The sequence below is a fragment of the Panthera onca genome, chromosome A1 (assembly GCF_046562875.1).
Source record: "Panthera onca isolate mPanOnc1 chromosome A1, mPanOnc1 haplotype 2, whole genome shotgun sequence".
Taxonomy (NCBI): Eukaryota; Metazoa; Chordata; class Mammalia; order Carnivora; family Felidae; genus Panthera; species Panthera onca.
Genome location: NC_138339.1, coordinates 99833199 through 99856316, shown reverse-complemented (window position 1 = coordinate 99856316; position 23118 = coordinate 99833199). Strand labels below are relative to the sequence as shown.

General features: G+C 38.7%; 1 protein-coding gene across 1 annotated transcript in view; it reads right to left on the bottom strand.

Moving 5' to 3' along the window:
• Window positions 1-2304: 2304 nt before the first annotated feature.
• The window catches only part of LOC132680408 (ankyrin repeat domain-containing protein 31), a 128403-nt gene continuing 107589 nt past the window's right edge, over window positions 2305-23118 (bottom strand). Inside the window, exons 22-24 of the mRNA XM_078448944.2 lie at window positions 17577-17717; window positions 11233-11335; window positions 2305-2667 (exon numbers count right to left, since the gene is read on the bottom strand). Of these exons, the coding sequence (XP_078305070.2) occupies window positions 2522-2667; window positions 11233-11335; window positions 17577-17717 (390 nt within the window). The 3' untranslated portion in view covers window positions 2305-2521. The remainder of the gene's footprint in view (window positions 2668-11232; window positions 11336-17576; window positions 17718-23118) is intronic.

Here is a 23118-nt window from a genome sequence, read left to right as displayed (position 1 = left end):
AAACCTATTTTTTTAAGTTTCAAAAGAAGAATGTGTTGGTTTTTTTTAAGTTGAATCTACACTGCAAAAGCATCCTTCCACCCTTCCCAGTCCAACTCTCTTAAGGGCAGACACTACAAATTGTTTTCTTTCTGGCATTCCAGAGCTTTTACTCGACATACCTGCACCCCACCCCCCATGCTCATTATCTACAAGTACACATTTCATGACTCATCAAGTATATGTCACACACATAATATAAATACATGCATATTTATTGGCTATAAAAATTATATACACACTCAAAGGCACATTTTTTATTCAACACAATCAGGACTTGCATTAACCACTACCTATCAACGTGAATTTTTTCATTTATATATATAATTTCTCATGTTAGTACATATATTTGCAAATGAGTCATGTTTTAAACATTTCCTTAAATAACAAAAGCCAAATAGGCCACCTCATGTACATTATTCAAGATTTAGGGGCACCTGGGTGGCTCAGTTCATTAAGCATCTCTTGGTTTCAGCTCCAGTCATGATCTTATGGTTTCATTAGTTTGAGCCCCACATTGAGTTTGGGATTCTCTCTCTCCTTCTCTGTCCCTCCCCCACTCACTCTGTCTCTCTCTCAAAATAAATGAATAAACTTAAAAAAAAAAAAAAAGATTTACAAAAATAGGGAGGCCTGGGTAGCTCAGTCGGTTAAGCATCTGGCTCTTGATTTCAGCTCAGGTCATGATCTCACAGTTTGTGACATCGAGCCCTGTGTTGGGCTCAGCGCTGAGTGTGGAGCCTGCTTGGGATTTTCTCTCTCCACTGCCCCTCCCCCCTCCCCACCATTCCCCTGCTTGCATGATCTCTCTTAAAATAAATAAATAAATAAATAAATAAATAAATAAATAAACATTAACAAAATTCTATAATGTTAAAAAAAAGAATTAGAAAAATATGGTAATCTGAAGAAATGATAATAGCGTAAGAAACTTGTTAGTTCTCAAATATTACGACATGTAGGGGTATTCTAACCTGAACATTTTCAATGGACTCTCACAAGAAGAAAAATGATCCAAGATGTCTTTACACTTTTATTAATATGCAAACCTTTCCAGGTGCTTCCTTTTCAGATATTTAAAATTTTTACTTGAACAAGAACACATGCATAGTACGCATTTCAAAAGGTGCCAAAGAGCACATGTGGTTCAGAGTCCCCCTTTCTTCTCAGTTCACTAGCCCCACGATTTTTCTTCCCACAGACAACTGTTAACCAGTTTCCCATGTATTCTAAAGATATTTAAGACTCTATACATTTAAAATAAGAAAATATCAAAAAAGCAAGATTGTATCTCCCAAAGTCTAACACTTATGAGAGTAATTTTTATCACAGTTTGGTTCCTCTACCCAGATGACCCAAGCCACGGAGTCAAAAAGCTTCTTTGGGTGCCTAGGTTAATGACAGATAGGCAAAGAATAAGATGGCAATCACAGGATTAAGATAGACCCTTGAGGGGTGCCTCGATGGCTTACTGGTTGAGTTGGACTCTTGATTTTGGCTCAGGTCATGATCCCAGGGTCAGGAGACTGAGCCCTGTGTTGGGCTCTGCACTGGTGTGGAGCCTGCCTAAGATTCTCTCTCATTCTGTCTCCTTTGTCCTTCCCTCATGCACACATGCATCCTCTCTCAAAAAGACAGACAGACCCTTGAGAACTCTTGCCAAGTTTCCTTTTTTAAATTTATTCAGGGGAGGGGGGGACAGAGAAAGAGAGAGAATCCCAAGTAGGCTCTGTACTGACATGGTGGCTCTATCTAAGGAATCCTGAGATCATGACCTGAGCAGAAATCAAGAGTCAGATGTTCAACCAATGTGCCATCCAGGTGCTCCCCAAGTTTCTCTTATAAAAATCTTTCTTACAAAAAAAAAAAAAAAAATCTTCATGACAATGTAGCAAAAGGTTAAGTATATCCTATTTAAAATAATCAGCCACCAAATCAACATTTGATTCATTTTTTGTTCTAAGACTTACCATAGTTACAGTTTTATCTATGCTAAATTTTATGAAATTTAAAATAAACCTCTTTCATAATTTTATATTTTGGTCACAAGATAAGTTCCAAAGTAAATGGGGGAAGGTACCAGGACATTAAGTTCTTGTTTTAAGTAGATACCCTTTAGCCTGGCCTTTTCAGGACCATTTATCAATCTTTTTTTAATCCTTACTTCCCTTTAGTTAACTGTTATTTATACAAAGGTAGAAGTATTGACTGAAAGATGAGTTTTACATTTATGTTAATAAAAAGAAAGCCAGAAATTCAATGTGGTTTAATTCAAAAACGCCTTTATTACAATGGCAAAAAAGTATTTTATCTAACTACAATAGTTTGAGTTCTATTTTTTCTTACAATAGTAAACACACATCTTAAGTAGCAACTCATAAAGCGTGTATTAAAATAGGCCCTCCCGCCCATATAAGATAAGATATGAATGTGGCTTAATAATATGAACAAATACCTATTAAATTATTAAGAAAACAAGGTTTTAGAATGTTAGCTCTTCGCATTCCACATAGAACTTCCAATGTTGATCCATTATATGGCATGGGAGAAATTCTTGATCGCTGATTAATAGAACTTCTTTTATTTGTAGATAATGTGGGATGCTTTGCATTGACTCTCTGGAAGTTCCTATTTAAAGAAGAACCAACAAATTAAACCCTATTTTTAAAAAAATAATATTTAAATTTGCTTATTACAAATCTTAGACCCTAGTCAAGTCTACTGAGCACAAAATGAGATTTCTGACCAAGTCATAATTCACTCACTCCATTTTCCATACCCAAGATAAAGCTATAAATCAGCATTGACTTATCTTGGGAAAAAGAAGCCTGTCTGCAGTATAAAACAGCAAGGCAAGAAAAGGATGACTGCAGCTTCTGAAGGTGGTTATATAAACCCCTCTGTGCCATAATTTCCAGTAAATTGAGAATGAAACAGTAGTGAGGACTAAATGGGATAATGCATGTCAAATGATTGGCTACTGAGTAGCATATAGCAAATATTCAATAAATATAAGCTGCTATTATTATCGTTATTTCTTACTGAAAATAGTATTAGGCTGGAAGACAGATAATCAGTTTTCTAGGCCACACAAACTTGTGTTGTCTCATGCAAGTTTTATGGCTTCTCCGGCCCAGTACAACTCGGAAAATAGCCACAGTGTGAACATTTGGCTCTTCTCGTTCCTCCTCGTCCCCAAAAAAGACCGCACAGCTAACTAATGAACCATTCTACTCATGCAAGAAGTAGGAAGAAACCCATTTTCCTCAGGCGAGATCACCAAATATTAGATATTCTGCACAAATCTCCTTAAACTGAATTGCTAGCTTCATCACTAGGCAAAAGGACAGGCTCATGCACCTATTCATGTTATCTAGTGGCCTAAATTAGCACTTCAAAATGACAAGCTAATTAGTTAGGTTAAAAATAATTTTAACTTTTACTTTTCTTTCTCCTGTAACATTTTAAAAAATTCCCTTAATAGATCGTAAGTAAAAATAATCAGACTCATTATTTTAACTGATAGTTCACTCCTCAAACATCACTAACCTACGTACTCCTTTCATTCAACCCATGTTACCTCTCTGGTTCTCAGTTTCATCATCTGTAAAATAGGTCCAAGACTAGATGATATAGAAATTTCACTTCTTTGCTTACTCTAGTTATAAATGGGAATGAATATATATATATATGTATATATATATATACATTATATACATATACATATATATAATTTATATGTATATGTATATACATATACATATATATATATAATTTTCCCTTTGATTGGAATTATACTTCTTGGTCAGAAGTGTATATATATACATACACATTCTCATTCTGAACAAGAAGTATAATTCCAGTCAAAGGGAAAATGATTAGGAATTATTTTAATAGATTGTAAAAGTATATCTGCTATAGTTACACTGGGGAAAAAATTCAATTACAGCTATTTAAATACAAAATTCAATGCCTTTTTAAAATAAAAGGATTCTAAAGGCTAAACATGGTGGTAGAGTATTAGGTGATTTGATATTTAAAACTAAATTAATAGTATGAGATAGATTTATATTGATAAGATCAAGAGCCATCTGTGAAAACTACACTGGAATCAAGAAACAGACTTGGACATTATATTTTGAAGTTTAAATTATTTAAGCCCTTTCTTTATGGGAAAATAAATTTTATACGTGGTTTCTTAAGCTGAACTGGGTTTGAGACAGTTGACTTTATATGTAAAGTGTTCATGTTTTTTTCTGTGTTGTACAGACATCAGGTCTGGAGTTTTACTAATAAGAAACTCATCAAAGGCCTAAGGTCTGTAAAACAATCTGGCAGAGGGCCTGGCACACGGCAGGTGCTCAACAGATAAATTAGTTTTCTTCTCTTTTCTCCCCTATCAGTGGATATATATCCTCCACTTTAAGAATTAGGTCAAAGTTAATCATGATACTAGGATGAAAAAAATTATGATTAAAGTAATGAAAAACAATCAAGAATCATCAACAGGAGCTGAAATAAACACCTTCTGCTCTGTTATCAGGCACCCATCTTCCTTAGGTGTTTAAGTTTGAAGAAGTTCTTAACCACATAAAACAGAAGCACCTGTGAATGTTTGTGCTCTCTGTTACACATACTTTTACAGAGCAATGAAGCACAGTAATAGCACTGGAATGAACAAAACACTTTCTTTAAAGTAATTTATTTACAACATATTATCAGTAGGTCTAGGACAGTTTTTAGCAAAATCAAAAAAGAGTCTTTTTTTTTTCTGAAAAAGCATGTTCTATTTTCAAATGAAGAAATGATGAAAGAAAATGATATAATTAATATGCATTAAATGATGGCTTGGGAAAAGAAAGACTTCAGGAGATACTCTTTTTTTCTTAGATGAATACATTTGACATTAATTTTCTTTGAGTGTTTTACTACTGTGCTGACAGGGGACATAGATACATATAAGTAAGATTGGCTTTCTGAGTAAATAATGAATTGTGATCTACATTAACAGATTTTTTTTAAGTACTGTAAAAAAGATTGATATGTCTGTACACAGTGATCACAAATTATGTAGAAGTTTGGGAATGTTCATTTTTTCCTTCCAATTTATTCTGAAATATCAGTGAGGATTTCCTCAATAACACAAGAAACTACAGCCAAGCAGGCAGAGGCTTAAGAGGAAGTTGTGAAATTTCAAGGGAAAATGCACCATAGATTCACTCCATTTTATAGCTTCTAAGGACTTTAGTGATATATATATATATCAGGATTTCACCAACAGAATTTCATTTTTTTTTTAGAAATAATTATTTTATTAATTGTCCATTGATAATTAAATTCATTGTTAATTTATATTCATATTTTTCCCACACTATTTTTTTTCAATATATGAAATTTATTGTCAAATTGGTTTCCATACAACACCCAGTGCTCATCCCAAAAGGTGCCCTCCTCAATACCCATCACCCACCCTCCCCTCCCTCCCACCCCCCATCAACCCTCAGTTTGTTCTCAATTTTTAACAGTCTCTTATGCTTTGGCTCTCTCCCACTCTAACCTCTTTTTTTTTTTTTTCTTCCCCTCCCCCATGGGTTTCTGTTAAGTTTCTCAGGATCCACATAAGAGTGAAACCATATGGTATCTGTCTTTCTCTGTATGGCTTATTTCACTTAGCATCACACTCTCCAGTTCCATCCACGTTGCTACAAAGGGCCATATTTCATTCTTTCTCATTGCCACGTAGTACTCCATTGTGTATATAAACCACAATTTCTTTATCCATTCATCAGTTGATGGACATTTAGGCTCTTTCCATAATTTGGCTATTGTTGAGAGTGCTGCTATAAACATTGGGGTACAAGTGCCCCTGTGCCTCAGTACTCCTGTATCCCTTGGGTAAATTCCTAGCAGTGCTATTGCTGGGTCATAGGGTAGGTCTATTTTTAGTTTTCTGAGGAACCTCCACACTGTTTTCCAGAGTGGCTGCACCAGTTTGCATTCCCACCAACAGTGCAAGAGGGTTCCCGTTTCTCCACATCCTCTCCAGCATCTATAGTCTCCTGATTTGTTCATTTTGGCCACTCTGACTGGCGTGAGGTGATATCTGAGTGCGGTTTTGATTTGTATTTCCCTGATAAGGAGCAACGTTGAGCATCTTTTCATGTGCCTGTTGGCCATCCGGATGTCTTCTTTAGAGAAGTGTCTATTCATGTTTTCTGCCCATTTCTTCACTGCGTTATTTGTTTTTCGGGTGTGGAGTTTGGTGAGCTCTTTATAGATTTTGGATACTAGCCCTTTGTCCGATATGTCATTTGCAAATATCTTTTCCCATTCCGTTGGTTGCCTTTTAGTTTTGTCGGTTGTTTCCTTGGCTGTGCAGAAGCTTTTTATCTTCATAAGGTCCCAGTAATTCATTTTTGCTTTTAATTCCCTTGCCTTTGGGGATGTGTCGAATAAGAGATTGCTACAGCTGAGGTCAGAGAGGTCTTTTCCTGCTTTCTCCTCTAGGGTTTTGATGGTTTCCTGTCTCACATTCAGGTCCTTTATCCATTTTGAGTTTGTTTTTGTGAATGGTGTGAGAAAGTGGTCTAGTTTCAACCTTCTGCATGTTGCTGTCCAGTTCTCCCAGCACCAATTGTTAAAGAGACTGTCTTTTTTCCATTGGATGTTCTTTCCTGCTTTGTCAAAGATGAGTTGGCCATACATTTGTGGGTCTAGTTCTGGGGTTTCCAGAATTTCATTTTTTAAGGATGATGTTTGTATGATTAAAATCTTTAAAAAAAAATTTTTTTTTACATTTATTTATTTTTGAGAGACAGAGCCAGACAAAGTGAGAGTGGGGGAGGGGCAGAGAGAGAGGGAGACACAGGATCTGAAGCAGGCTCCAGGCTCTGAGCTGTCAGCACAGAGCCTGACACGGGGCTTGAACTCACGGAGGGCGAGATCATGACCTGAGCCGAAGTCGGACGCTCAACGGACTGAGCCACCCAGGTGCCCCTGATTAAAATCTTTAATTACAAATAGCATATACCTTCAAATCTGTTAATGTACCACATTCTAGCACTCTGGAGTCCACCAACACATTCACCTGAGTTACCAACATGACTAGTTTTTGTGCGGGACTAAGAATAAAGCTCTTCCATCATCTCTGATTCATTGGATAAAGTCTCAAAACAGCAAGATTAAAAACTTTTATCACTAATCTTCGTGACTCAGGATTTTTTTTTTTTTTTTGAGAGAAAGAGAGAGGGATTGAGTATGCGTGTGCCCAAGTGGGAGTGGGAGAGGGACAGAGAGACTGGGAGAGAGAGAATCCCGACACTGGACTCGATCTTATGACCGAAATCATGACCTGAGCTGAAATCAAGAGTCAGATGCTTAATTAAATGAGCCACCCAGGAGCCCCCAGGAAATTCTTGATACCATGATTCCAAATGATATGAAGAAATAAATTAGTTATTGAGTTTGCTATTTGTCCCATGAAATGCTGACATCATCTGATTAAAGAGGTTTAGGAAATGTTACCAAAGCTAAACAGATTTATTATTTATCATGAAGAGGGGGAAGTAGAAGGATATAGCTCTCTTTTAAGTATCTGGTTGAAAAAATGTGAAGGGCCATTAGTCTTCTATCTCACAGTCAGATGTTGAAGATTCAGATAAAGGAGATAATATTACCTAACCGAAATCCTATTTACAATCTGTTGAATTCTTCACAACAAATTCCATTAAGCCTGTGAGATCTAGGCATGTCTACTTATTAGGACAGTCAATCACAAGTAAATTCAGTTTTAAATTAGCAGTCCTTTGGATCATATTCATGCATCCATTAATTCATTATTATTTGATGAACATTATTCAATGAACATTTACTGGCAAGCTATTGTGCTAGTCTTTGGGGAATATAATAAGGAGCAAAAGCCCAGAAAAGTCTCTCTGAACTCAAAGATCTCAGTCCATCAGGGGGTTAAGATTAGGTAGCCAGCAATTATTTATAATATAGAGTGCTGGGGCACCTGGGTGGCTCAGTCAGTTGGGCGTCCGACTTTGGCTCAGGTCACGATCTCACGGTTTGTGAGTTCGAGCCCCGCGTCAGGCTCTGTGCTGACAGCTCAGGGCCTGGAGCCTGCTTTGGATTCTGTGTCTCCCTCTCTCTCTGCCCCTCCCCTGCTCATGCTCTGTCTCTCTGTCTCTCTCTCCATAATGAATAAACGTTAAAAAAAATTTATAATATAGAGTGTTATGCATAAGATTTGACCATCTATTTGCACAACAGTATGTAAGAATCTATATAGTTCTTATAGAGAACAAACTGATGGTTACCAGAGGGCAGATGGGTGGAGGGATGTGTTAAAAGGTGACGGGGATTAAGGAGGGTACTTGTGATGAGCACCAGGTGTTGTATGGAAGTATTGAATCACTATGTTGTACACTTGAAACTAATACTACACTGTATGTCGACTACTTGGAATTTAAGTAAAAACTTTAAAAAAAGTAAATGAAACTGGAGAGTTTCTCTTTTTTTTACCTTGTCCAAATTTCATTTTTTCCAACACCTATTTGCTTGGTTCCTATACTAGGTCATCTAAACAAGGCGCATCTGCAAGTCAAAGGGAGTGCTACTAATAAATTTGCTGGATTAAGGAATGCCCTGGTCCAGCTGGGATGCATAATCACCCTAGGTTTGGGAAATGTAATAGGTCTTCCTAATTTCTTTACTCCCAGAAAGCACTATTCTGAAGAGTGTGACCATTAAAAAGTGTAAGAGAACAGATTATGTTCATGCTATGAAGCAGGCTGATGAAATCTGTAAGGCCTTGTTTTTCCTTCAAACTTTGTGTATCCTAGAATGTCAGATCCACAATTTCCATGACATTTTGATATGCAAAAGAGGGAAAAAGATTTTCTCTTGAATGGTGGGCTTGTAATAAGGTTATAGAGTTTACATTTTTCTAATCTGCCAGGTTGTTGGATTTCTGTCAGGTACTACAAAACCAGGTACAGAAGAGTCCTAAATTAAAGAGTTTCAAATAAAGTTCCAACAGCAGCCTACAGAATGCCAGCAGAGACCTGCAGCATCCTAGGCCCAGATGAAGGCAGCAAGAAGTTGGCTGGCATATCGGCACTCCATAGTTCTCAAATTAGTGTTAACACTGTATGAAATATCTAAAGGAAAGAAAATTCAGTATTTCTGTAAACAGTGTTTACGATTTAGAAATTTGTTTATATTGCAGGCAACAGAAGCAGCAGTTCAGAACCCATTTTTTATTTCATGCTCACTTAGCAGGGGAACCATGAGCCCTCTGAGGAAGGAGAGAAATGGCTAGGGTTGGAAATGCCTGCCTAGAGCTAGGAAACCTGAGGAGCAGATAACTTCTGTGAAATAGGAAATAGGGAAGATCCTGTATTTCTGCTCTGATTCTTGAGGTTAGAAACCAGGAGGATAAAGGGTTTGCTTGACTTTCCTGTGTGTGTGTGTGTGTGTGTGTGTGTGTGTGTGTGTGTGTGTGTGAGAGAGAGAGAGAGAGAGAGAGAGAGAGAGAGAGAGAGAGAGAGAGAGACTGAGAGACAGAGACGCAATGTGAGCAAGCATGAGAATGGGTATGCTTTGGGATAGAGGTGAAGGGCTGACTATCAAGAGTTTTCAAATTATTATCTGCATAAGAAATCAGACACTGCTAGTCATTCAAAGTCTATAGTCAGGCTACATAAGAATCACTTAAAAAAATTCAGGTTCCTGGACCCCACTCCAAGATTTGATTAGGTAGATCTGCAGTCAGAATTAGAAACCAAAGGCCATGAATTATGACAATAACTTCTTTCAGTTTAAACCCTTTAACTTCTCCACAATTTCTGTTTTACCAGATCTATTCTCCCAGAATGATGAAAAGCACTCTTGAGGCTATCTTCACAAAAATGGGGAAAATGCATCCTATTCTAAAGCCAGTTTTTGAGACAAAGAAGGACCCTAGGAGGTTACAGTGGATTAGGTATAAAGTTAGGAAAGGAAAGTCCTTGGAATTATTAAGGTTTGTCGTAGGAAGCATGGCCCTGGGGAGACTCTGGTTAGGGGCTTAATGATAGTAATCCCTGTTTGGTTGTTGATTCTGGTTATCACAGAATTATCATCTTCTGTATTGTACTTCCATTTCTGCTTATACTGTCCCCAACTGGTCTGAGGCAGGGACACTGGGGGAAAAAGCAAAGGGTAACAGAGACTTAGTTATATTCGTTTTATAGAAATGTGTGCAGCCTCTTCCCAGATCATTTCAAAATCTGCTGCTTAACGATGAAGACGACATTCTCTTCAGCTTTCTTGGGTTAAAGTTGATTCCACCAGATAAAGCACATTAGTTTACACTAACAAGCAAAGATTTATTTTAGTACTTGATTTTAGAAAACTAACCAAATCATGCCTGCAGGAAGGAAAAAAGTGCCATTTTTCCTTTTATATGACAGTTAAAAATCTACCCAAAGTAAGTATAATATAGATTTAGAGAATGGAATTGTGAGAAAAGGTGTCATTTAAAAAATTCTCCTAGAATCACCTATGCTTAAAAATGGAGTGCTATAAACAAACCAACAGAAAATAAGTGTTGGTGAGGATGTGGGGAAATTGGAACCCTTGTATGTTGCTTGTGGACATGTAAATGACTCAGTTGCTGTGGAAAACGGTTTGGCTGTTCCTCAAAAACTTCAACATATAATTACCATATGATGCAGCAATTCCACTCCTAGGTATACATCCAAAAGAACTAAAACCAGGTTAAAATATATGTATAGACATGCTCACAGCAGCACTACTTCCAAAAAAGGGAAACTGAATGTCCTTCAGGGCAAGATCCTTAAAAGCATTATGCTAAATGAAAGATGTCAGACACAAAAGGTTATATATTATATGATTCCATTTATATGATACATTCAGAACAGGCAAATTCATACAGACAGAAAGTAGACCGAGGGGAGCAATTGTTGAATGGGTGTGGAGTTTCTTTTTGGGTAATGAAAGTTGTTTTGGAACTACACAGAGGTGGTGGTTGCTCACCACTGTGAGTGTACTAAATGCCACTGAATTGTTCACTGTAGAATGGTTATTTGAATGTTACATGAATGAAAATACAAAACAAGGAGTGCTTTCTCAGTAGCTTTGGGCACTTTCCTCACAACTAAGAAATGGGTGTTGGTCTGCACGTACCTGGAAGACAAGGTTGATGTTGCTGAGGCGCCATGTTTGGCTCTGAGGGTACGGGTATTTCCTCAGAAACATACTTTACAAGCTCTTTCCCCAGATATGTTACCTGCACACAAGTAAGCACAGAATTCAAAAGTTCTACATTTCAAAAGAAGCAAATACACGTCTCTCTTGCAAACTGTAACTTTGGTAAAGTACTGACTGTTGTCTATCACAGACTGGCAAACCATAGTCCATAGACAAATCTGGCCTTCCCCCTTTGTTTGTAAGTAAAGTTTTATTAGAACACAAAGATACCCATTCATTTACTTACTATCAATGGATGCTTTTATGCTACACCATCATTGAATATTGGTGACAAAGACCATATGCCCATGAAGCCTGAAATCTTTATTATTTGGCCCTTCAGAGAAGAAATTTGTTACCCCTGTTTTTTATCATTAAACCTCTTTCCATTCACTTAGTAAACAACCATTAAACCAGCATGGGCTACTTTATAGTGTTAAAGAAGTAGCGTTGTACTAATAAATTAAACCACAAAAGTAATAGTACTTTTCAAGAAATAAGACATTTAACTGTTCAGATTAATATCATTTCAGGGCTATGCATCCAATTTTTTTGGCTTTTTCTGGCTTGTTTGTGAACTTAGCTATTGTTTATCAGCCTTGAAGGTCAGATCTTAGAGATCCCTGCACACAAATGGGCTGGGCTGAGGCACACTGGCAAACATTTGCCACAGGGTCCTTGGGTTCTCCACTCTTTGTTCCAGGGTGGCCTAATAATATGCCTCAGAAGCTAGGCTCACTGTGGCTAAACCATCCAGTCTCAACTCAAACATCCCTTCCTCCAGGATGCTTTCTTAGAACTTCTAGAAACTTAGCCAATAACCTTCCTCTAGACCCCCATAATTTCTGTGCTTATTTTTCTGTCAAGGAACTTATCTCATTTAAATGAAATTATGTGTTAAGAGGTCTGCTTCCATTAACATAAACTCCTTGAAGACAAGGTCTGTGTCATATTCATTTTTATACTCTTAGCACTTCGCATACTGCCTGACAATTCTGGGGGGAAAACCTCTGCAGTCTGAGCTCTTAAGCAAGATTCTTACATTCTCTGAGCCTCTGTGCATTTGCAAAACGAGTACCTCCAAGCTTATCAGGCTGTTGTGAGGATTAGAATACATGAAAAGCATTTGGCATACTGTCTAGCATGTCCTGAGTGCTCAATAAAAGCTGTTATTTAACAGAATGGGGCAGACATAAGGAATCTGGAAGGTTTAGGTACCCTCTGGGCTCAATCCCATGACCAAACAAACTTGGTAATGGAAATGGAACAGATCTGTCTGACCCACTGTGCTAACCCATCCCCACCTGTCACAGGAGAGATGAGGCCTCTGAATGCCATCTGTCAGTTCTCCCAACAACTAACAATTAGAAACAACAGATTTTGTTCACTTGTGCCCTGATAATATCCAAAATACCTTACAGGCCTGTCAATATGCAGGCTCAGTATATTCTCACCTGCACTTCAGATTTAAAGCAGATTTTTATCAGTTAGTACTGGGTAATATAAAGTGGTAAAATTGTACCTTAGTAGCCTTAGAAGTCATGAGTCCGCATAGGTCTTAAACTTAGCACTAGGGGTAATTCAGACATAGAACACAGCTTTAAGAAAATCCACGGAGTTAAAGATCTAGTTTCTTCAAAATGGGGGTAATTTATTGAATGAGGATAATAATATATAGACCTAAACTGAACAGGCACTAGTCACTCCTGGAAACTGTCCATTTCATAATAGTGTCTGCGCTCTAGTTGTCTAAAGCATAAGAGCCAACAGTCATCATATTTGCATAAATCAAACTCTGAATCCTAAACTAAATCTTGAATCCAAATCTAGCTCATATGCCTGCTCTGATAGAGGCATGTAGGATGAGCTGTTGGTGAGGTTTTTAGGGTCTCGGGCTACATAGCTGCCAGCAATCTTGACAACTTTACCACTCAAAACCCATTGTGATGAGGGGCAGCTGATGGGATGCCACCTCCCCCCTGAGGAAAACAGTAATAAAGCCGGAGTTAGGGTAAGATGCGTGCTGTGAGGGTTACCTGCAGGTTGTGGTGGTCCTGCTTTTCTAAAATGTATAACTACAGGAGTGCTTCATCCGAAGGTCACTGATGCTTTCCTTGAGGCTCTTAGGTAGAAGGTCCATTATTCTTCAGAAATTAGTTCATTGTGATTTCCTAATATTATACTTGGGAAAGAAATGGTGTGCATTTGTGTGTGTGTGTGTGTGTGTGTGTGTGTGTGAGGTAGATGCATGATTCAGTTAGCCACTATTCTGGAAATGTAGTTAATCAGCCAAGTGAAATTATTAATTAACTTTATTTTGGTATGGTCTCTGAAGAAATAAAGTACAATCTCAATTGTCATTAACTGCAGTAACAAATGTGTCTCTATACCTTATGTTCTAACGCATCAAGAGAAAATATAAAACATAACCTGCCTTTGAACATTAAAGAGGTGTCCAAGAATTTACTTCCCTGCTGGGGCTCTATCTTATTTGAAAGTATCAGTCCATTTTTCGTATGTCTTCAGGAAAACCATTTGTTGGTACTGACTAATGGGAATCTGTTCATGGATGATCAAATGACTGTTTTACTTCCATTTCAAGTTTTATGAAGCAAGTCTTAACAAATTTACACTATCCCAAAAGGAAGAAAGAGGAAAGGAAAATTGTTTTTGTTGGAGGATGGGAGAGGGGGCAGAAAAGGGCAAAGAAACAGAAGAAAACTGTAGGTTTTTCTTTTAGGTTCACTGTAACACCAAGACATAATTTGGCTAAAAAATTAAAATAATTCTCAAATATTTGAGAAGGGAGGATAAAAGTATAATAACTGCCACAAAAGACAGATCCTGGGGAAATATGATGGAAGTGAGGTTCACCTTCACACCGCCCCCCTCTTCCCAATCCCCATCCTAGAGCCTTCTCCACTTCCTTCTCCACTTCCCCCAGGCAGTCTATGTAGCTCCAGGCAAGAGAAGGGCAGTAGGCCTTTCATATTATTTACAGTCTTCAGGATTCACACCTCTTTGATATTTGTATTTTGAAAGGGCCCACATCTCCAGAGTAGAAGCAGGACTCACAGAAGTTTAAGTTAATTAAGACACTTTGGGAATGATTAATTGACCCAATGAGGCTGGCTGGCTGTCCAGATCAACAATTCCCATCACTTTCTATACTCCTACCTCAACCTTTCCCTACCTTGATATTCCTAATCATGGTGGTGGGAGGAATTATTTTAGAAAGTGTGTAGGGTGAGGGGTAACCACAGAGAAAAGTTAATACTAGATCCAAAACAGTGAATTTATAAGGGTCGAAACTCAGAGAGTGAGTCATTTGGATGGAAAGTATGTTGCCCAAGAGAGCGGTCACTGCTCCTTCAGTCACTGCCCAAAATGGCAGTGTATTCTTCATCTGCAAAGATCCAGTCCTGAGCATTCACAATATCAATGGTCACTGCCATTCTTACAATTTCCTACCATAACTGTATCACAGAAAGGCATTTTTTTCTGCTAGAAGTGAGCAATTTTTGCTGCACAAGAATGAGACTTTGCATAAATCCACAAAGACAGCTAGGTAACACTGTGTGCTCTTTTCAGTTCACGGCAACTGGTTTCCGATGAAAGGAATGTGGGCTCCCTTGTGTTGTAAATGTAGAAAATAATGTCCCTCTGTCCTTACTTGTTGCAAATGTGGAAAATAATATACAGGGAACCAAAAGACCAGATTCTAATCCTAGTTCTGGCACTTACTGGCCTTGGGGGTAATCAACTCACTTAATCTCCTGTAACTCTGGTTTTACATCCATAGATAGAGAAAGTAGTTAATTTTCTTGCCTCTTGGGGTTGTTGTGAAAGAATACATGTAAAAGCCTTTATAAATCACACATAACTATCCAAGTCCTAGAATTTCCACATTGGAAGGTCTTTAGAGACCATTTAGCACTACTACTTATTTCATACATAAGAAAAATGATGTTCAGAAAGGTGAAGTGACTTGATCCAGATCAGTGATTCTCACTCTAGGCTGCATATTACAATTACCTGGAAAGCTTTTTCAAATATTGCCACCTGGTCTTCAGTCAAGACTATTAGATCAGAAGGTATGGAGCTGGGGTCCTCCAGGCATTAGCAGTTTTTAAAAGCTCCTCAAGTGATTCCAATGTGTAGGCAGGATCGAAAAACATTCCCAGATCATGTAACTTATCATGAGTGGAACTGGGAACCAGCCTGGTCTCCTGTCTCCCTCCCAGAGATCACTCTGCCATATCAGGATGATACCTAATAGTCAGGAGACTGCAGGAGTGAGAGGGATCAGTGATGCCCAGTGGGAGTAAGCATCAGAATTCCCTGTATAGCAGCCCAGCTGCTTGGGTAGGAAGTATGAGTCATCTCTGTGTCTAGTGGCTGTTGTCATTCTGTCTGAGGCAGGATAAGACCTAGTTTTCTGGCATTTCTTGCCTGACAAGCAACCACTCCGGGACCTATAGCCACACCAGCATTCTCAGAATGAGTCAGGAGAAATGTTCACATTGACCAATGTAGCCAAAACACCCTGTCACTCAGAAGCAACTGTGAATTCAGGAGTTACTTCAAGATAAGAGGAGGCAAAGGTTTCTGTGTTAAGTTTTAAAAGAGGGTTTTAAACACTGCAAAAATTTTTACTGGGGTAGTGTTTCTCAGCTTGGGGTATTTATTAAAAGTACATGAGCACCCTGTGGTAATTTTTAAGACTATTTTTTGAATATTAAAAAAAAATCTAAGCCTACTTAGATAATCTGTACAAATATCTTATACCCAATAATTCTTCTATTTTTAGCACCCACATTCGCCTTTGACTTCACTATCACCTCGGTGTTAAACCATATGACTAACTGACATGTCCAATGAGAAAAGACCATAGGCAATGTGATATATAAATGAGGCTTAAGTACAGAGTGAGGGCCAAATGATGTCACAGCCAGCTATTCAAAAGCAGAAAATGCAGTAGTTCCAATAAAGAAAAAGAGTGGGAGAACTGAGTCATCACTGGGCACACTGTAGCAGAGGCATGTCGAGCTCAAAAAAACTAAACTACAGAAATGAGAACCATATTCAGGCTGTAACCATAGACTATTTCAACAAAATGATAAAATCTATCACAAGTTTGAGAAACTTTTTAATAAAAAGGGATTTCCAAGGGTAAAATGTTAATTACTAACATGCAAATATGACTTATGAATCCATGGAAAGGACTGGGCAGGGTAAATTGAAAGCAGGTGGCCTGGTGACTCCAGGGGTGGGAAATAAACAACTAGAAAAAACCTTTAAGAAAAAACCCATAAAGACTATAAAGTAGAAAAGAATCCAAGATGTATTGATGTAAGTGAGGGAACTACAACACAATTTTGGAAGCACCTGCCACAAAGGTCTAGAACACTGGAAAGCAATTTAGGGATGCAGAAGGAGAGGAGAAACTAGGAGGGAGGGTGGGCAGAGCTAAGTGGGACAAAAAAGGAGAGAAGAAACTGGGCCTTTTATTACTAGTACACTGAGGCTTACTCTAATGGCTAGTGGAGGCTGAAGGCATCTGTAATTCTGTTTAACAGTAATGGTGGATGTCTGATGATTCACACTTTCCTGGGTGAATCATTCCAAGACTCTTCCCTGAAGTGTGACAATGGATATCTGGAGGTGGCTGATCTTGGCCATCAAAGGTGTCAGTCATTAATTGTCTTCAACTGGTGGTTAAACTGGGCTTACAACTCAGAAGACAGAACTGAGGGGAAGATTACTAAGTCTGGGAAGTCAGAATGAAAACAAGTGTTTCTTTTTGGGGGTTTAGCAATTGATGGATAAGACTGAGTTCAAACAAAAGTGCAGCATAACCTCTGTGGGTCTTAGGCTGCTTGCTCCTTCCTGTGGTCTTGGGGAAGATTTTCCTCCACTGCACCAGAATACTAACATATTAACTTAATTATCAATACGTCAGAGGTCCCAAATTTTCTCTAGGGAGTCACAAAGACCTGAAATCACCTGGGGGAATCCTAGGGGGGAATCAGGGCATTTGAATTTCTGAGACTAGGTGAGGAACAAGGATGGAGAGGCTCAGTCAGCTGTCCAAGTCTGCCCCTGGGGAATTCTGTTAAACAAGAGTTGTAGGGGAAAGCACGTAGCATATTGTATTAAGGATATATGAGGACATAAACGAGCTTGGAGAAGTTCAGATTTCTTAAAAATAATAGTTTTATCATAAAAAATGTACATTTCTATTTGAATATGCAGTTACATATAAATTAAGAATGACCCACCTTACTCCAAGCATAATTCCAAGTCACGTAACTGTCGTCTCCTAGAAGATCCTTGAGCCAGGTGACTGGATTTTGATAAATCTGACCATTTTCTACCTTAATTTTACCACTCAATAAAACACTGGCTTTGTGAGTAGTCTCCTGAAGTGAAAAATAAAAGAAAAATTAAGAAGGAAAAATACCTGAAATATGTGAACGTCTGCTTTTGGCCAGGATGAAGTAAGAGGAGGCAGATTTGTCCTAACACGAACAAAAAATAGACAACATATATAAAGCAATAGTTTGTTAGATACCAAACAACATCAGGCAACAAAGTACAGTGATCCGTGAGAAGTGAGAAATTAATGAGGTGAGCCTTCCAAGTGTCCCAGCCATTGACTTGAGAGAATTTTCAAGTCATGGTGCAGGGAGAGGGGATCCAGGCAAAGCCTGTGGACTCCCTGAGGTGAAGAGGCAGAGCAGAGTATAGGAAGGCAAAGTGCCCAGAGTCTGTAGGACAGAGTACTGAAGAAGAGAGAAATACAAAGAGAGAGAGAGAACTCTGTAGATCTTCAGAGGGTCCTCTTTAAGTATTCAGCTGAGTAGTGATTAGAGGTAATGACACCTGGCATTCTGAAAGGGCAAAAATAGTGCCTGTTCCCAACAGAAAACCTCAAAACTGGTAGGGCACTGGTAGGGTACACAGAAGAAACTTACTTAAGTAGTGAGAAATAATTAGCCCTAGACTGAAAACATGCTCCAATCCTGCCTACCACATCTTAACAGCAAGACTTAAAAGGATCAAATTGTTTCCAAGGAACTTACCTGTATTTTGGAACAAATATATAAAATGTTTACAAGACTACAAAAATATCCAGCATCCAACAAGGTAGATTTCACAATGTGTGGGATTCAATAACAAATTAACAGGCCTGCAAATAAGTAGGAAAACGCAACCCATACAGAAGAGACAAAGCAACCAACTGAAAATGACCAAGACTGATAAGAATGTTATAATCAGCAGATAAAGACATTAAGTAGTTATTATAATCATATTCTACATGCTCAAAAGTTATGTGGAGGCAGGGAAAATATTTTTTAAAAGCCTCAACTCAAAGTTCTAGAGATGCAATTACAATGTGTGAGATGAAGAGTACTAGATGGGAATAGCATGTCCAATAATAGATTAGACACTGCAAACAAAAAGATTGGAAAATTCAAAGATAAAGCAATAGGAACTGCATAAAAATGAAACACCGAGAAAAGAGAACTTAAAAAATGAACAGATCATCAGTGAATTGTGGAATGATTTCAACCAATCTGTGTGTAATAAGAGGTTAAAAAAGGAGGGGAGGGAAGAAAAAACACTTGAAGAAATAAATTGGCTGAAATTCTTCCACATCTGAGATTCAAATTTGGAACCCAGAGACTCAAGAAATCCAATAAACCCTAAGTATAAGAAACATGAACAAAATTATGCTAATGCATCTCATAATCAAAATTGTTTAAATCCAGAGATGAAGAGAAAGTCACTAAAAGCAGCCAGAAGGAGCAAAAAGACACATTATGTACAGAGGGACAAAGTTAAGGACAACAGTGTATTACTTGATGAAAACAATGCAATCAAGAACACAGTCAAGCAACATCTTTAAAGTACTCAAAGAAAAAAAACCATTCCAACCTAGAAATCTGTATCTAGCAAAAATATCTTTCAAAAATGAAGGTAAAATAAACTTTTTCACACATGCAAAAGTCAAAAGGATTCATTATCAGTAGAAGACCTTCAATACAAGAAATGTTAAAGGTAGTCCTCCAAGAGAAGAAAATGATAGCAAATGGAAATCAGGATCTGCACAAAGAAAAGAAAAACAGTAACAGTAATTACATAAGAAAGATATTTTTCTTTTTATTTAAATCTCAAGATAATTAGCTGCTTAAACAAAAATAATGATGTAGTATGGAATTTATAACATTGGGTAAAATATATAACACAAAGGTCAGGAGTAGAAAAATGGAAGCATACTACTTTGCAGTTCTTATAGTATACATAAAGTGGTACAATATCACTTAAAGGCAGACTGGGGGAAGTTAAAAATATGTACTATAAACTCTAAAGCCACAACTGAGTAAAAGGAGTTGTAGCTAATAAACTAACAAAGGAGATAGAACACAAAAAAAAAAAAAAAAAAAAAAAAATGAAAAAGTGAACAAAGAAGAGATGAGAGAAATAGAAAACAGATGTCATGTGATAAATTTAAACCTAACTATATCAGAAGTCTCCCCAAATATAAATATTCTAGAATCAACTTCTGGCATGACAATGTGAGGATCCACTCCCAGGTGAAAAAGCATTTAAAAATCATTTAAATCTCTGAAAATGGTCATAAAGGCATGCAGCAAACAGACATCTATTCAGCTAAATCTATGACAATTAGGTTAAAAAAAAAAGGGGGGGGAGTTTGTGGTATGTGAACCAAGATTGCTTCCTTCCTCCCTTCCCAGTTCAGTGAGGTGCAGATTCTACTCCAGAATGTGTAGCCACAAACACAGGGCTCCCTCTCCCTACAGCCCCTAGTCAGAGGGCCACCTTCTTGTCAAGGGCAGGATATCAACATTTCTCATCCTGCCCTCAGCTATTTGTTGCTAAGGTTAAGTTGAAGGTAAGTGCAGCCAAGAGGCTGGATGCCTGGGTGGCTCAGTTGGTTCAGCATCTGACTTTGGCTCAGGTTATGATCTCACGGTGTGTGAGTTCAAGCCTGCATCGGGGTCTGTGCTGACATCTCAGAGCCTGGAGCCTGCTTCCAATTCTGTGTCTCACTCTCTCTCCGTGTCTTCCCCACTTGCACTCTATCTCTCTTTCTCAAAAATAAACATTAAAAAAAATTTTAAAGAAAAACAAAAATAAAAGAGGCAGGGGATCCCTTCTGTATAGCCTGCACTGGCGAGGTAGGGGCTCCACCTTTGGCATGGTGTCACTATGACTACTGGGACCCTGATCACCCTTGCCTGGCTTAAAAGGTGGTGGTTTCACATCAGGAGAGAGAAGCTGTAAAGGCATGAGGCTACTGTGCCTGCCTCAGCTAAATGCTCAACTACTAAAGCCGGGGTGCCGTTCAAAGAAAAGCCGCTGTGTTCTCACCCAGCTCCCGAGCTAAGGTACAGAGATTTTGCCTGGGAAAAGAAGCAAGCCTTAAAACAGATGGTTCCTAATCTCCTCCAAAGGAAATGACTTCATTTGCAACAGAACATAGAAGTTCAAGCTCAAAGGCACTTTAAAGGCAGTACAGGTTGTGGTAAAAGGCAATTGAAAGTAAATTGGTGGATTCATTGGAGATACAGGCTAAGCTGTATGCTGGCTAGTTTTCAGGAGAAAATTGGGAAAATAGATAGTAGGGCAGAGACTTCTTAAAGTCAGAATAGAACTCCAACACTGACCTCAAAAACTATCCCTTCAAAGGAGCACACATTTGATTGGATTAGTCTGTAGTAATTTATGCTTCAGTTCATTGTTGTAAACAATAGAACAATGAACCAGCAATAAGTGGAGCTTGATGGTTAGGTATGGTCAGGGAAAGAGACACAGGGAGACCTGCCAAGGCCTAAGTCCATGTGATATAATATCAAAAGTTTAACACTACAGTAGGTAAAAATAACCTCACTAAAACAATCTATCCAGTAACTAAGCAGGCACATAATAATAACAATCCTAAGAGAAGGTGGAAGCCAGTACGCAGATTTGCTATAATCCATGACCCATTTAAAAATATCTAAAATGTCCAGTTCCAACAAAAAATGATGACAGATATGGGAAAACAGGAAAGTAAGACACATACACCAAAATAAAACAACAGAAAACATCTGTGAGAGTGACCATATGTTGGATTTAACAAAGACTTCAAAACAGCTACTATAAAAATATTGAAAGAACTAAAGGAAACCATAACTAAACAAGTAAAGGAAAGAATGATGATAATGTCATATCAAATAGAAAATATCAATAAAGAGAATTTAAAAAAGAGAACCAAGTAGTAGGTATGGAATTGAAAAGTACAATAACTAAAATGAAAACTTTACTAGATGGACTTCTAGTACTAGAAGGACAAAAGAAAGGAATAGAAAATATACTGGAAACAATAATGGCTAAAAACTTCCCAAATTTATTGAAAAACATTAATCTGTACTTTTCAAAGGAGGCTCAGTGACTTCTAAGTAGGATAAACATGAAAAAGTTCATAAACAGACACATGCTGAAAGTCAAAGACAATGAGAAAATAATGTACAAAAGAGAAAAATGACTCATTACTTGCAAGGGGACCCCAAGAAGATTAACAGCCAGCTTCTTACCAGAAACAAGGGAAGTCAGAAGCAGTGGAATAATATAATCAAAGTGTACAAAGAAAAAAAGTGTCAACCAAGCATTCTATATCCAGCAAAGCTATCTTTCAAAAATGAAGTTAAATAAAAACATTCCGGAGGAAGATGGCAGTGTAGGAGGACGCTGGGCTCACCGCGTCCTGCTGATCACTTAGATTCCACCTACACCTGCCTAAATAACCCAGAAAACCACCAGAAGACTAGCAGAACGGATTCTCCGGAGCCAAGCACAGATGAGAGGTCCACGGAAGAGGGTAGGAAGGGCGGAGAGGCGGTGTGCGCTACACGGACTGGCAGGAGGGAGCCAGGGCAGAGGGGCAGCCCACCAGCAAAGAAGAGCTCGAGTCTGGCTTGCAAAAGCGGAGGGGCCGGACGGAGTGTGTTCTGACAGCAAAAGGGACTTAACATCTGGAAGGTTATAAGCTAACAGCTCTGCTCGGAGAACGGGAGGGCTGGAGGACAACGGGAGGGAGAGTTGTTGAGCCCCGGACAAGAGAGCGCAGCTTGGAGGGGAACAAAGGCGCTAGCCAGCGCCATCTCCCTCGCCCATCCCCCAGCCAAAATCCCAAAGGGAACCAGTTCCTGCCAGGGAACTTGCTTGCACCGTGCAAACACCCAACGCTGTGCTTCTGCGGATCAATCCCTCCGGAGGGTCTGACTTCCTCCCGGTGCCACAGGGCCCCTCCCGAAGCGGATCTCCGAAGTAAAAGCAAGCTGAACCTGCCCCTCCCACCCCTGTGCACCTTGCTGATCCACCCCAGCTAATACGCCAGCTATTACAGCACCACAAGCCTGGCAGTGTGCAAGTAGGCCAGACAGGCCACGCCACCCCACAGTGAATCCTGCCCCTAGGAGAGGGGAAGAGAAAGTACACACCAGTCTGACTGTGGCCCCAGCGGTGGGCTGGGGGCAGACATCAGGTCTGACTATGGCCCCACCCACCAACGCAAGTTATTCAAGATAGTACAGGGGAAGTGCCCCACAGTTCCACACCACTCCAGGGACTATCCAAAATGACGAAACGGAAAAATTCCCCTCAAAAAAATGTCCAGGAAATAACAACAGCTAACGAACTGATCAAAAACGATTTAAACAATATAACAGAAAGTGAATTGAGAATAATAGTCATAAAATTAATCGCTGGGCTTGAAAACAGCATAAAGGACAGCAAAGAATCTACTGCTACAGA